General features: G+C 41.3%; 1 protein-coding gene and 1 long non-coding RNA gene across 6 annotated transcripts; one reads left to right on the forward strand and one right to left on the reverse strand.

Annotated features, from left to right (window-relative positions):
* The first annotated feature begins 4004 nt into the window (after nucleotides 1–4004).
* On the forward strand, nucleotides 4005–10684 carry LOC147621268 (uncharacterized). Of its 5 annotated transcripts, XR_015269785.1 has the most exons (4): nucleotides 4011–4243; nucleotides 5968–6109; nucleotides 6264–6351; nucleotides 7617–8796. It is a non-coding gene; the product is annotated as an uncharacterized LOC147621268 (long non-coding RNA). The 5 variants fall into 5 exon arrangements; XR_015269786.1 differs by lacking the exon at nucleotides 6264–6351; XR_015269787.1 differs by lacking the exons at nucleotides 5968–6109; nucleotides 6264–6351 and having other exon boundaries at nucleotides 4005–4243; nucleotides 7617–10684.
* A 3036-nt stretch (nucleotides 10685–13720) lies between these two features.
* LOC147621269 (uncharacterized) lies at nucleotides 13721–14884 on the reverse strand. Its single transcript, XM_086823973.1, has 2 exons — nucleotides 14617–14884; nucleotides 13721–14451 (listed from the first exon to the last, which is right to left on the reverse strand). The coding sequence occupies exon 2, from the start codon at nucleotides 14335–14337 to the stop codon at nucleotides 13819–13821; it is 519 nt and encodes a 172-aa protein (XP_086680099.1). The 5' UTR covers nucleotides 14338–14451; nucleotides 14617–14884; the 3' UTR covers nucleotides 13721–13818.
* Nucleotides 14885–16351: the final 1467 nt, after the last annotated feature.

Consider the following 16351-nt stretch of genomic DNA (forward strand, 5'->3'; position numbering starts at 1 on the left):
GTTGTATTTGGGACGTGTAGTTTCATGTATTATTTATCTTTTAGCAAATGGCCTAACACTAAGTGTGAACCATTTTAAGGGTTTAGTATAAAAGCCATTTTTGCTAAAGAGATAGGGTTCACTTGGTCATTCTTGTGAGCTACACTCTCCTTGAGAGCTCTAGCCTTTGTAACCTCTTGAGAGCAACAAGTTTTCCATGCTTGTGAGCCCATGTAATCTTTGATTAATCAATGCAACTAATTTCTCTCTCATTCTCTTAATTAATCTCTTTATGTTAATGTGATTTAGCTTAAGCTTGCCATTGATTCTATGCATGCTCTTGTGTGGGTGTGTGTGTAAATGGTTGAGCCCAAGAGCTTTTCTTCTTCTTTGCTTGAGCTTGCTTGAGTGCAGGTTAGCTTGAAGTGTGTGTGCTTGATTTTAGTTAATGTTTGATTAGGAAGATTAAAGAGTGATTAATTAGTTGATTTAAGCACCATTCTTCGCTTGCTTATGCTTGTGGGTTTGCATAGAGAATGGCATAGTTTGTGTAGTAGGCAATGAGTGGGATTGAGTAGTGTGTGTGCATGTTTGATTGAACCCATTACTTGCTTCTCTTTCCTATTGCATAAGTAGTGTGTGTGTGCATTGGTTGCCTCTTTGTTCTAATTGAATAGCTAAGTGTGTATGTATGCATGAGTAGAGCTTATGGATGCAAATCCAAAGCATATACATTGAGTAGTTGATTGAGAAGAGATGGAGGAATGTGTGTGTAGATAGATCGGGATAATGTGTATGTTTTCGGGGTAGTATAGCTATTGAGCATAGAGTTGAGGGTGAGTAGATTGAGCATAGAGTTGAGGGTGGGTAGATTAAGCATTGCTTGAGCATTCTCCCGCAAGGGATAAGCCCTCATGCACTAGCCGGGTAGAGCTCCACCAGGTTGACATTGTGTAGAGATACACTATGGACCGTGGGTTTTTAGCTCTTGCTTTCACTTAGCTATGAGATAGGGAAGACCGCTTCTCTAGCAGAATATACACAACATGGCCAAGGTGAGCATGCATTGAATTGTTTTGAACGTATGCAGCTTGAAGGCAACCCTCCAAATGAGGTGACGTATGCTTGCATCTTGAACACCCATGGTATTATAAAAGCCATTGGTAGGGACAAACAAAATTCATGAGAAAATTGCGAGAGGCAAGGATTGTTGCAAGATAGTATTGTGCTAGGCAATTCCCTTTTGGAAATGTATGCCAAGTGCGGTGCTCTAACAAAAGCCCAATGTGTGCTTCTCTCCATCATTTTTTATAGCTGCAATTAAGGGTGAGAATAGAAGTCAAACATCAGCATTTTTGGAGCTCTTCTCAGGAGGAACAAATTGGGCAAATTTGGGTGTGCCTTGGGAGAGAATTGGGCAGCGTTTCTGGATCAAGAAGAGGGTTGAACATCAGATAGTTCTTGCTGAGGAGCTCCCTTCTCATAATGTTATCTCTTGGAGTACATTGATCACAGGATATGCACACCTTGGCCGACGAAGATAGTTCTTTTCATGTAGTGACCTATGTGGCATGTGGGGGTTATGCAAGAAAATCTTAGATGCTTTCGTGACCATGTATCTAGAATGTGGTGTGCATGCAAAAGCAAAAGCATTACTTGACATGCTTAAGAGAAGGAATGTAAACTTGCCTTGGCAATGCAATAATGTTAGCCTTGGCAATGCTTTGGTGGATATATGTAACAAATGTATTGAACTGTCGAAGGCACAACAAGTGCTTGATGAGCTTCCTGTTGAATGTTCTGGATAACCTTGGAATGCACTAATAGTAGGATACACCCAAGAGGAGCACAATGACCATGCTCAAGTTTTTTTTAGATGGATACAACATGAGGGACTTTTTCTATGTGCATGAGCCTTCATCTGCATCTTAAAAGCATGTGGTAGTATGGCAATGGGGAGGCAATTCATGATAGATAGGCATCATGAATCTTAAAAGCATGTGGTAGTATGGCAATGGGGAGGCAATTCATGATAGGCAATGCTTGCAAGCAATTTGGTGCTTCCTGTGGGAGTGTCTAACATGGCTAAAGATGTTACTTCTGGAAAGGGGGTTGCTTGGGAGTAATAGTGTGCTTTATAATGCTTTGGACTTTTGGTTTGGGATTCATTTGGACTAGTAACATAGTATGCTAAGCAAGGTCAGGGTCAAGATGCTTTAAACTATTTCAAACCGATGAAACAAGCGAGTCTCTTTTAGGATTAATTGCATCTTGAAAGTGTCTGACATTAGGAGGAGCTATCGATGGGGAAGAAGCTTATGATTATGTTGCTTGGTAGAATTTTTTGGGAAGAATTATTTTTATTGGTGTTGCTTTAGCTGTAGATATGTACCCCAAATGCTTTGTACTTGCAATTGTTTGAAGAGCACTCTTGGCTCACGGTCTACTTGCAATCATTTGAGGAGCTCTTTGCTCCAAATGTGAGCTTTTGAAAAGCACTAATTAGAGGATATATTTAGCAGGGGTGAGGATGTCTTTGAGCTCATGCCACACAAGGGCCTCATTCCAAAAGCAGTGACCTTGCATCTTAAGACCCTTCCATGGGAGCATGGGAACTAACATGGCTGAATAAATTAGACAGGGCTTATAGGATGAGATTCTCTTGGAATGCCCTAATTCCAAGTTGAACAAGCACATGTCTTTTTTAACAAATGTAGTGAGAGGGTGTAGTGACCTATTATTGCATTAGTTGACAAGGGGGGACAATTCAAACTCATGATGATATTTCTAGACACGCCCACCGCGAATCTGTATCAGTACTCCTATAGATATGGATGCCAAGCTCCGTGTTTGGGATTTGTTCTCTTAGATTGCTCTTATCACATCTATGTAAAAAAGGGGTTGGCTATGGATACTATGAGTTTGAAATGAATGCATCACAAAGGCCTCTTTCCAAATGCAATGACCTTTAATTGTAGCTTAAAAGCCTGAGACAGGAAGAGGGGGAACACATCCACCATGAGCTTGCAAGATAGGGGATTTGGCCTTTGTGGGCTTATTGAATGCATGTCAACAGGTGCATGATCAAGGTTTCCATGAACAGTTTTGAATAGATCTAGCATGAAGATGGTGGGAGGAAGCTTTGAGCTGTTTTTAGCAAATGCAGTGTGAGGTCCTCTCTCTCTCTCTCTCTATTTCTCCAATATCTATGTTGGCCAAGAATAAGGTCCTGTATAATGGCACTAGAGTACATGTTGATATTCTGGAAACAGGGTTACTCAAAAAGTGAGTGAAATTAGTCAACAGGTTGCCAACAATTGACACGAATATAAGCAAGGATGTAATATCTAAAAATGCCCCCATCACATGATATGCCTAATAGAGGTAGGGTGTGTATATGTGCACATCTTTTGCCCATTGGAGACGAGTCAACCCACTCGTCTCTTTTATTGGCTTGCCATAGGCAAGGACTTAGTATTTGGGGCGTTTCACGTTTTCTTAGGTAAATAATCATGACTTTTACTAGTTCCTTTTTAAAGGAAAAAAACATCATCAAAAGGGTAGTGAGAGACAGTGCTCGAAAAAAATATTTTTGAGACCTGAGAAAAATAAAGGCAACATTGAAAGCCATTCGGGATTTTGAACAAAAATGTAGTAAAATGCCGGGATCTATAACTAAAATGCCTTTTTCTTGGCCGGGATTCATAAAGAGGACCTAAAATTACAACCGGGATTTTTCAATTTCAACCGGGAAAATTACACTACGAACCGGGTTTTTCGAGCACTGGTGAGAGATATATCCTTCATCATTTATATTACATTATTCTTCTTTTTATACTAATGAATATATATTCACATCATCTCTCTCTAAAATTGGGGCTACAAGAAAAAGGTTGAAATTTGGTAAATTTATTTCCCTAGACACTATTAAAAAAATCTTAAAAATCTTAATATTATTTTAAATGTTTTTTTTTTCTAAACACTTAAGATTCTTTTCTCTTTAAAAAAAAGGCTTGAGAAGTTAGGACACTGTTGTGTCTCTCTCTACCGACGTTAATACCTCTCTCTCTCTCTCTCTCTCTCTCTCTCTCGCGATGCGTTTGCAGAAACATCAGCAGTCGGGGAAGAAAAGCGGTCCTGGGATGGTTCTCACGAAGACAGAAAGCAGTAGCAGAGATGACCTTCCTTTCTCCCTTCAAGGAAGGCGAGCTGAGAGCATCACTTTCCAGGAACGTTCTGGCAGCCGACATCAAGAGGATTGGAAGTAAGGATCCTTTCCCTGCAAGCATACAGAATGATCTTCTGCCTGCTCTAGTTACTGTGGTGGAAGAGAACTTGCAAATGTTGAAAGATTCTTTTCTTGGAGTTGAATATGCACTTCAAAGTTGTATTGATTATATTACAGGATATTGTTAAGTCCCATGTGTGCCCTATGGATGGGGCTCTTAGAAATTTTTTTGGGGGCTGTGTAGAAGAAAAGCCTGTAGATGGTGGCCAATGGACTTTGGTGACGACAAGACGGGGATGCATAGCAAAAAAGCAAGAGGAAGAATGCAACTCAAGAAGCCCACCTCGTGGCGGTGACATGGGAGGTGCTGGGGGTGGTGGTAGGGGGGGAAGAGGAGGTGCTGGGGGAAGAGGGGTGGTAGGGAAGGCAGGGAATGAGCTATAATCGCCATGACATCTTGCAAAGGAGTGCCTTTTCAGCGGATGAGGGTTGTTTATGTGAATCTCCCGCATTTCAATACACCTCCCAAAAAAAAAGAATGAGAATCACATGGCAAAGAGACAAGAAACTTTGGTAGAAAGGTCTCTTGCCTTCAAGAATGATAGCACCATTGATGAAGGTAGGGAGGTTTTGTATGATCCTAATGATGGGGATGAAAAGAGAGTGCACTTATATCATGGCATGAGGACATCTTCCTTGAAAAATTTCAGGACGAAGAGGATTGATCCTCCTCATTTAAACAATGAGTTTTCAAAAGGGCCCACATTCTATGTCACTAATTCTCTTCAGCATACTGTGGAGCATCCTATGCACAATCATCCCGGACAAGAAATGGCAGTAGATCCACCCTCAGTTCTAGTCTTTGATGTGAACATCAAGATCTTGCATGGAGAGAAGGCACCATCGCTTGAGGATGAGGAGAAGTTCAAAGTGTATTGGTTTCCAGATGATGGTGCAGATTGGCTCGCATTCTGCTCAGGAAATCTCAAGGGAGAATTGTTGTAGCATAAGTATGACATTGTGAGCCCTTCTTGTATACCGCTTGCATTGGGATGAGCTAAAACACTAGAGGCTGACCTTGGAGGAGGTGTGAAGCTTACACAGGTGGCATGTTGCTCCGAGAGAGCTAGGGATTGGACAATGGATCGGCATTTGCATCGAGAGTACACAGAACATCTACTTCAATCATGGCCGCCTCCTAGTATTTCTCAGCACTGTCAACCATTTTGATGGCTAGTGATCAATACTGAAGAGGAAGGAGCATATAATCAAAACTCACCTAGATCAAGCTCAAAATCGATTGCTAGCACGATGCTCACAATAGAGCTAAATTGACTTTTTTTTTCTCTGCAGGTATGGGTTCAGGCCATTTGGTGAAATGGGCAAAGTTGGCTTTTTTTTTTTTTCCTTTGTAGATATGGTTCAGTTAGCCATCAAAGTGGTTCGCAATGCTGAAAAATACTAGGAGGTGATTGAAGAAAATATTTTGTGTACCCTTGGTGAAAAGGACAAAACTGCCTTTTTTTTCCTGCAGATATGGGTTCTGGCCATTTAGTGAAAATGGCAAAATTGGCTTTCTTTTCTTCGCAGATATGGGTTCAGGTATCCATCAAAGTAGTTCGCAGCACTGAAAAATGCTAGGGGCGGCCATGATTGAAGTAGATGTTTTGTGTACCCTTAATGAAAAGGGCAAAACTGGCTTTTTTTTTCTTCGCACATATGGGTTCAGGTAAATGATCTGGCTTTATTTGTTTTGTCAGGAGGTTATGTTCAGATCAGGAGATTACAGAAACCATATTTGCATTGATACATGACTGTTTGAAGTTACACTTGAGTAGGGGCTATCGTCCATTTTCTGTTGACCGTGTCCAGGAATTTGGATGACAACTCTTGGAATCTGTGGTATGTGTGCTCCATAACTCCAGCTGTTACTAGCTTTCTAGCTACCTAAGCCTACAAAACCTTAGCTTTTTACATGCAGTACTTCTATCAACAAATTTTCGCTTTGCTACTTGCATGTTTACACTTGGTGTTTGGATTTTCTCTGATACTGCAGACATGTTGAACCTAATTCATACAGATTTGAAAATCTGAAAATGTTGTTCTATGTTTCTCCTGCGTACATGAAGATTGTTGACCGAAAGGTCATGTTACAAGTGCATCACATATTTGGGATGCTATCTGAATCAAAGCATGTTTTTCATCCTAATATAATGTTTTGTGAGGCACCACTTGAACCTGTCTCCGGCTTCTTTGGGTGTTTACAAAACACCACAAAGCATTCACTTCAAATGAAACGGGGAGTAAGATAAATCTTATTGACTTTGGTAGCACCACATTTGACAAGGAGTCACCCAAGCACAGATGTAATCCAGCAAATAGACAGATAAAAAGGGAGCTAGAGTGCTCCTACACAAAAAGAACGACGACACTTGTTGGCCCAAAAGCTTGGCGTCCCTTTCGGTATTTCTTTATTCACATTCAATGGAAGAGTTCAAGTGAATACATCATGGCCATCCATGGCTTATACATATGCATGTCCGAACTGCCATCCCTCTGGACCTCTTGGCATAGAGGTTTCACACAGCCCTCCCCAAAACACCACACTGTTCATTAGGAAGTGAATGGGGTCTTCTTGGGCCCTTTAATTTGCCCAAGCCTAATCAAGGTGATTAAGGAATAGCCAAATGGGAGGTTGTCATGTGGATTGAAATGTTGGGTTTGTAAGAGAGGTGTAAGAGTGGTCAAAGGGTGCACTTTTTCCCCCAAAAAGGGGGGGGAGGCAATTTTACAATTTTCGGACCTCCATAACTTCTACATACAAGCTCCGATTTGAGCGGAGATTATAGATCCGTGATCTACGCATCAAGAGCTTTCCATAGATATGTTACATGATATGGTTTTGTCCGCTAGATTTTAAATTTCATTTTCCTCCCAAAATTCAAATTCGAATAAAGTAGCCGTTTTGAAGCTTCTAATTAGAAAACGTTTCTTCTTAAGAGAAAAGGTTTGACTCCTTAAACTGCCAAATAAAAGGATCCAAGAAGCCTTCCATTGAGGTCCTAATGATTCACCTCTAATCAGCCAAGATAGTACAACCATTCGTCGAAGGGATGTGGCTATTGGATGAAGAGGTACATCCTTTGGCGAAGAGTCGCAACCAATCAAGGGTAGGGGTTGCCTTGGCTGGTTACTCTTTGCATCTACAACAGGAATCAGCAATGAAGAGAGTATCTGATACATACATACGTCACAATCGTGACATGGAACTTCAGGTTTCTTCCAACTTAGGGAAAGAAAAGTTAAATGAATTTAGAGCACCTGCACTAGGCATTGAGTATAATGTAATGATAACATATGTAAATACCAATGCTTATGGCACTAATATTTATTGTGATCCGATGGGCAGATATCTTGCCAAGGTGGAGGACCATCCAACCCCATTTACAACTCAAGCCATGGGTGAACTACCAAGAGAACCAATATGTGGGACAAGATGGAGCACTCTACACTCTTACGTTGGATCCTGAGTATACCGACAAGCTAGGGTTTCCGATTCCAAAAGGTCATGCAAAGAACGAGGCCGAGTTCAATGTGCGTCAGGGTACCTCAATTGAAACACCAGCCATGGAATGAGAAAGGACATGTATACCACCTTCTACTTTTGATGATTTACTACCTGGATTTGATAAGAAGCACGAAAATATACTTAAACATAAAATTCCAGTGCACAAAATTCTCATTGATGACCCATTCATGGTATTGTATAGGGACCATTTACACTTGTATTACATGACTCTAGCAAAACCGGGAGTAGACTTACCCATGGAAAATACCCTAATGTATATGTGAGTCCCACAATCACAGAAGTTCACTACCATGACGATTGGGGAAACATGTACACATGCCCTGATCGAACAGTCTTGAGAAACTTTACTTTTAGGGGATCATCCATTATTACATAGTAGGAGTAGCCTCTCCCAAGGCCACTGCTAAACCAGACGACACTGATTTCTTCGGTGAAACACAACCCCCTAAAACAGTTAACTTTGAAATGGACAAGCCTACGACATCCATAAAGACGACATTAGGAGAACCACCTATAGATCATAGTGTCAATCCTTTTGAAGTCCCTAAACCAAGCCACATCTATGTACCAGAGCCAAGAGGCTATGATGGAAGAATGAGTGGCGGAAGTGGTTTAAGAGCTAGTGATAGCATTCCAAAACCAACAGAATACAGGGAAGAAACCCATAGAACGAGAAGTAGGGGTACTACAAAGGGACATGACGATGAGTACACTCGTAGGGTAAGACCATCCACACTCCAGAAGTTAGTGAAGAAGTTCGACGAGTCCGGTGATCCTTACGACCACATCGCTTCCTTCAGACAAGCTGTGCATGCTGAGCAAGTCTCAGATTTACACATGCAAATAGAAGGGTTTGGTTTGACTCTAGATAAGGCTTTGTCATGGTTTCAGACATTGGAGCCAAGTGTGAAAGTGTCTCTACAGAGCTTAGAAAAGGATTTCATTGCCGCATTCTCTAAGATGGGCATTAAACACAACACTATGGCACAAATCTATGCTTTTAAGCTATCTAGATGCCCAAACGAAGAGAAGCGAAGCCAGGGGAGATTGATTTCTATCTTCCTAGAGGGCCTCAGAAACAAAACATTGCACGCACATCTCTGCGCTAAGAAACACACAAGTTTTAATGAGTGTTGTTTAGATGCTATGGACTATGATGACAATTTCAACATGTCAAGCATCTCAAGCTATGAGAGTCCAAATTCAAGCAAAGGGTCAGATTCAAGCATTCCAAGTGCTAAGGATTACAACCCAGACCAAATAGCTGACTTAGTGCTAAAAAAGATGGGACATATGTATCGTTCCTCTTACAGACCCCAACCTTACAATCAACCCCCTCCCCAAGGGCCATATCAGTGTGGATACTATGGTGGGCCCCACAAAAGCGAAGATTGTAAAACGTTTGCACCCATATCTGGAAATGTACCTACCTAGAAGTGGTGTGATTGGTGTAGGTGGAACTACATGCGTGTCACTCAAGAGTGTATTCACATAGCTAGGATGACGTGTGAGCAACCCACTAACACACCCATGAACCAAATGAGACCCGCAGTGAATTCGGAAAGAAACATGTTACCACAAGAACATGCAAGACCAGTGTTAGGAGCCCAACCATCGGTTCTAGGCACTGCATCTTTTAGATATGTGGGAACTCATGAAGTAGAGATGGGATTGGAAATGGTGAGTACTACGTTGATGAGGATTATCCTTTCTTCGAAACCATAGTTGAGAATCACCGAGGCCCAAGTGTAGTCCCCCATGAATATGTCAATGATGCAAATTGGCTTATGTTATTAGGCCCAAGTCCAATTCCTATGAATCCAGCATCTGGCAAGAAATATCCTCGGCAACGGGTAGGACCTTGTTTTGGATGTGGTGGTGATCATTGGGCAAGAGATTGTTCCCATAGAAAGATGGCAACTGCTCCACCACCTAGAGAAAGATTTCCTCCTGTTTAAAGGTATTGTCCAGGTTGCTGCGAAGAGGACTTTCCAAAGGATTGTTTGCCGAAACGCAAGTTTTGCAAGAGTCATAGGAAATTTCGTAAGCAAGTGGTGCTAGAGAAAAAGCAACAAAAGCTGAAAGAGTTAGAGGACATAGACAAAGAACACTTTGTGCCTCCTAACCTTGCTAGAAAGAATGAGTTTTTGTACTATGTTGGAGCAGAAGACTGCATAAAGCAAGAAGTCAAATGGCGTTATGGATTCCAACTGCTGCAAAACCTTCAAGAGAAAACGAATGAGAATCCCAAGAAGAAAATGCGTAAACCCAAACCTAAGTCTGTAATTTCAACAAGCAAGACAAGATCTGACTAGAGTTACATGACTAGGGTTGAGCGAAAAGCTCTTCTACAAGAACATAAATGAACTCTGAAAGCTTCATGGCCTTCCATGAGTGATGACTCAGAAGAAGAAGAGGATACTGCCAATATCCCTTCTAATTTCAAGAAGTACACTATCTAGAACCATAAAATAGTATTGCAGCCAATACGAGAAAAGCCAGAGACCCCAGGAGTCTCATATGACGGACCAGAGGATGCTGAGAAGGTAGATTTAGTTGAGCCTAATGAGGAACCTCGACCTGTTTGGATCGCAACGGACTTAACTCCTGAAGAGGAAGAAGTGCTAATCTCTTCTCAAGGAGTATCGAGATGTGTTCGCATGGAGTTACAAAGACCTCAAAGGTGTGGATCCAACGATTTGCCAGCATACACTTCCAATGAGAGAAGATGCTAAGCCATTGAAACAACGTCCTTACACCTACAATGATAATTTTGCCAATAAAATCAAAGAGGAAATCAACAAGCTTTTGGAAGTTGAATTCATCTATGAAATTGAACACACAGAATGGGTTTCACCAATTGTGGTAGTGCCCAAGAAAAACGAAAAACTACGAGTGTGACCAAACCAGTTGTTTACCCACTCTTTTCCATATCAGGTCCACACCACAATGGAGCGATTATATTGTGAGATATTTGACATATGGTCATACTAATGAAGATCTTCCTCAACATAGAAAGAAAGCCATAGAGGTAGAAGCTGGTAGCTATGTGCTCATTGAGAAGCAACTTTACAAGAGAGGAAAGGACGGCAATTTGAGGTTATGCGTTAACGAAGATTATTACCTTGAGTGCTGAGCCATGGTCACTGGAGAAACCACTGCTAAAATTATCATGTGGTCAGGACTCCGGTGGCCTACCCTTCATGGAGACGCTGCCGAGTATGTAAAAAGATGTGATGAGTGTCAACGTACGAAACCGCCAGTAGCAAGTGACAACATACCACTTTGTCTTGTAATGGCAGCAAGGGCTTTTGCCAAATGGGGTATTGACTTTGTTGGCCCCATCAAACCGCCAGCTTGCCACACACATGCGGAGTACATAATTGTTGCTACTACAGACTACTTAAGTAAGTAGGTAGAAGCAAAGGCGACAGTAAAAAACAATGCAAGAACCACAACTAAGTTCTTGTACGAACAAGTTTTCACATGCTATGGCTTACCGATAGAGATTGTGAGTGAGCAAGGAGTGCATTTCATCAATGAAGTGATTGAATCCCTTTTGGTAGAATTCATGGTAATCCATAAACGATCGTTGAAGGCACAAGAACAGACTGGGAACAGAAACTTCATTCTATACTATGGGCTTACCACACTGCATATAAAACAGCATTTGGTGCTACACTATTTGACTTAGTTTTTGGAATGAATGCAATATTGCCCATGGAATTCTTTGTTACCTACATTAAGAGTAGCAAAAGAGCTGGAATGGATGGGACACGAGCTTTCCGAGCTAGTGGACCAATTGGAAAAGTTGGATGAAGCTAGACTATTGGCAGTAGTAGGAATCTACGCTGAAAAATGTCGAAGAAAACAATGGCACGACCAATACGTCAAAACTGGCCGATTCCGTAGAGGAGATCTAGTATTGCTTTACACGCTCAAGAAGCACAAGCATAAACTGAAAATGAGAGGATTAGTTCCTTTTGTTGTCATTGAGTTGAACACTAGTGGAGCGGTGAGACTAGAGACATTAGATGGCGAACCCATGGCCAATTTTATCAATGGTAGCCGTCTCAAGTGATACGAAGGAAGAACCTCGCGATACGAAGAACCTCTCACAGAGGAGATGCTGAACAGGCTACATGAAGCTAAATCACGAAAGCAAGGAGCAGAATGATTGCGAAAACTAGCAAAAGAGGAAGCCCAAGCTTGGGTAGAGAAAGCAAAACAACGGAGACAAGCAGCAATGCTTACACTGTCGTTGGGAGTGGAACCACACAGAATATGTGGAACCCTTGTGCATAGAAATAGAACTCTTAGCAGAAAAGGCTACACTCACAACACCTGCATTAATCGACTCAGGATCAGACTTCAATGTCCTCGCTTATGAAACTTGGGAAAAATTGGGTATGCTAACTCTCCTAACAACACGACTGTGCTTCACAAGCTTTTCTAAATCAGAAACGCCAAGTCTGGGATCTTGTTATCTTAAGCTTCGAGTTCAGGATCAACCAATGTATACACTTTTTTATGTTGCTAACAAAGAGCAAGCTCTTGAAGAGATTGTGTTAGGAGGTTTTGGATCAGGCAAGCCAACTGCCAATTGGATTGGGAACTGCATCAGTACACCCTTAAGGTAAACTCTGAAATCCTTACAGGAACAAACTACACAGCAGGGGTTACTAAAAAGCATCCATCAACTACACAACTTTCTACCAGTGAAAGCCAAGAATGCTCAATAGCGAACATTGAAGAAAAGTTATGGATACCAGCAAAATCAAGCTCAAATCATGCTGGATGGATGGTAAAGAAGTCACTCTTATAGGAACAAGGCTACGGCAGGGGGGAATGCCAATTCTGGGTGCCAAAGTCTTCCCGACAATCTACTACCATTCCAACTTCACCGCTACAATCCAATGTAGATCCTTCAAAGAACATAAGAAATTCAAAACGTTTCATCCATCAACAAGCCCCGAAGACGTACAACTCTAAGCCTCATGGTGAGCTTAAGTGGATTCCAAAGAAAAGGTATTCTTCAAGCCCAAGGCTACTACCAAGGAGCAACAAAGATTTGGATTCCGAAGCAACCAATTTCAAATTCTGCTTTCGAGTCCAAAGCAACAACTTCTTCACACACAACCAAACCACCTCCACAACAAGAACAACCCCAAAAGGAGCTTCATAGACATAATCTTCAGCCAAAGAGAACCCCTTTGTTACCTGCCACTTCCACTTGCAAATGGGTAATCAAAGCTGACTACAACAAGAAGAAGTATCTTGCTAAAGAAAGCACTGGAGGGTTCTCCTCAAAACTTCACAAACCATGCTACATCCATAGGAAATGAAGCCGATCTATCCTTCAATGATCTGACGATCCAAGAGAAGGCCATCTACATCCAAAGTCGACTATTTGGCAAGGCTTCTACAACATTTCCCGTAGCTCTGCAAAGAAATTCATCTATGCAACTCAACCACCTTCTTGCAGCACTGCATTCAAAGGTCGCAACCAAGTCACCGCGGTAATACGCTTACAAGCATAGATGTCAGAGTCAGGCACTCTAAAGCTAAAACGTGCTCAGAGGTCAGTCCCATATGCTAAGCAATTATTACCATCCTCTGTATATATCTATTTTTCTTTCTCTTTTGTTTTATTTTATCTTAGTTTACCTTTTTTATTTACATTTCTGTATATGTTACATAACATCCAGCTACAGCAGGGTGAAGGCACTTTTTCCCACGTGGTTTTTCCGTTCAGCACTTTCATTTCTGTTTGTCAATCCTACCATTGCCTTTAGGCAGGGGGGAGTTGCGGAACCACAGGTTTAACACTCGACAGATTACACCACTACCAGGCAGGGGGGAGAGAGCAATGACGCTTTTTTCACATCACAACGGGCAAAATGCTAGCAAAGGAGTCGGCCATAGAAATCAAAAAACAAATGTTTTTCAGCTCAACTGAAGCAGACTCTTATAACTTCAAGCCCCAAGCTCAAAACTACTTTTTGGTCTAGAAATCGACGGTTTAGCTGCACTTGCAGCGATTGCAAAGCATCTGGATGCAGGAGGTGATGACCAAGCCCGAAAAACCCACCAGGAAACCCAGCACAAGGAGCCCGTACACAGAGAAGACGCAATGATAGCCGGGCTCTCGGTCTTGCAGGTAGTTATGCTGGGGCTCGGTGATGTCCAGGTCGAAGCGTGAGCCCTCCCACCTGAGCCCGTCGATCATATCGAAAATAGCGCTCTGCCTGACCTTGAACTGCTTGATGTCCTCTTTGTGCCGACCCACGCTCCGAAGCTTGTCCAGGACCCCGCAGAGGCTGCCCAGGGTGACGGCCAGCGCGATGAACACGGGCCCCCACCAGTCCGCACATGTGAACACGGTGGTCTGCGCAACTGCAGCGAAGATGACCCCTTGCAGCACCGCGTACATGCTCACCACCTGGTACAGATCTTTGCTCAGTCGCCGCACGGTTTTCTTGTGCGAGCTCATCTCGCCCTGCAGGAATATATCCTCGCGTTTCAGGTCCTCCAGAGCCATGGCGTGAGGGATGCTCTCCTTTAAGCTCTTCCAGATCTGGGCTTTGGAGAGCTGGGCCGCTGCAGCTGCAAGGATGCGGCGTTCGGGAGGGGGTGAAGAAGAAGGGGAGGACTTGCTCCTAGAAGTGCCCAAGACAGCCCAGTGGTTGGGACACCTTTTGGGCATAGTTTCGACACAAAATATGACTTTTTGGGCAATGGTTTGTGGGAAAAATAAGCGAAACGGATTGATTATGAATTCATACCTTTTCCCTATAAATAGGATCACTAGGCCAAGGTAGAGAGAGGTGTCGAGTGAGCTTCGAGGGGATGAGCTACTGGACGGTGCGTCAAGCGAGCGTTGATGATCAGGGGAGGAAGCGATCGCGTCCACTCTCACTCAACTGATGATCCATAATTTGCCTAACAATCTAGCCCATGAAAAGGAGAGGAGAGGGGAGAGGAGACACTCTTAATGGAGAAAAGAGAGGAGAGCTACAGGAGAGGAGAGGGGAGAGCAGACACTGTTATGATGGAAGCTTTTCACCTAGGTGAACACATCCTTGCAGTCCACTTTGGTTTTTTCTTCTCTACCGAATAAGTTGTCCAATTCATTGATAGATGCCATTTCTTTTAGTGCCTTCTCCACAATAGAGATACACAATGAGTGAAAAATAATTAATAAGATTCTCTTCGGTGTATTATTTACACAATAGAGTACATTTATAATAATAATAAAAACCGATCTAACAGTAAGAAAATCTCCCATTTGCAAATCATAAAAAAACAAATATAACAATAAGAATAAGAAGACAACCCACTTTCTAAAGTACAACATTGAATGGTGGTAGCTGATTATGTTTTCAAATGGCAACTTAGTGCTTATTATAAAGCTTGATCAGAGTAAAATCATGCAATAACTAGCTATTTAAACACATCTAATATAATGAAGATGTCCTTGAAAATCACAACAAATATTTAAATGATTGCACAAATTGTTATTCATCTTCTTCTATGTCTATTTCCAAAACAAAAAAACACACGCTTGAAAAGTTTTCAAACATTAAAGGATCTATTGAGTCCCTTTGCTCTACAAGGTAATCAAGTTTTCAAATTTCATAAAAATTATTAGTTCTTTCATATAGATGTAGGTTATATATAAGATCATACACACTAAGCACATATATACAAATGTGCTTAGTGGTGGGTACACACTAAGCACATATATAAGGTGGATACCCACATCTACACAAATGTTTTTATATAATTTTAAAGGTCATATAGAAGAAGGATGTCCACTATACACATATATTTCAAGGCTGTTTAATGAAACAATATATAGAATTTCTTTATGGTTTTGATATTAATGCATAAGACGTGTTTTAACGTGCATAAGGGGTGTTTAATGGAGCAATATTTAGAATTAATTTATGGTTTTGATGTTAATGCATAGGAAGTATTTAACGCATGAGAGGTATCTAATGCATAAGGAGTGTTTGTTTTTTTAATGAGGGTGTTCACTTATTGAGGCATTTATCCAAGGTAGAATTATAGCATAGGGTGCAATAATGCATTTCTTGATTGTAACATTTGAATTTTAGAGTGTGCTTGATATTGACAAATACTTATTATCTCTTTTTCTTTGATTATCCAAGGTAGAATTATAGGATAAGGTGCAATAATGCATTTCTTGATCATAACATTTGAATTTTAGTGTGCGCTTGATATTGACAAATACTTCTTATCTCTTTTTCTTTGATTATCCAAGGTAGAATTATAGGATAAGGTGCAATAATGCATTTCTTAATCGTAACATTTGAATTTTAGAGTGTGTTTGATATTGACAAATACTTCTTATCTCTTTTTCTTTGATTTTAAACAAATATAATTGCATGCATGATTAGACAAAGAAGGTCACTTTGATGGTCACTTTTTGATTTTTGGATATTGAGCCAATTTATTCTTTCTTTCCATGCTTTGACCACTATTATTTTCTAGTGGAAAATCTTGAAGGATATCAAGACCACTTATGATAG

The sequence above is a fragment of the Cibotium barometz genome, chromosome 30 (genome assembly GCF_041138505.1).
Source record: "Cibotium barometz isolate CiBa-2024 chromosome 30, ASM4113850v1, whole genome shotgun sequence".
In the NCBI taxonomy this organism is placed as follows: domain Eukaryota; kingdom Viridiplantae; phylum Streptophyta; class Polypodiopsida; order Cyatheales; family Cibotiaceae; genus Cibotium; species Cibotium barometz.

What these genes read in the sequence shown, in the direction of transcription:
- LOC147621269 (XM_086823973.1), bottom strand. Translation starts at nt 14,337, where the DNA reads ATGGCTCTGGAGGACCTGAAACGCGAGGATATATTCCTGCAGGGCGAG.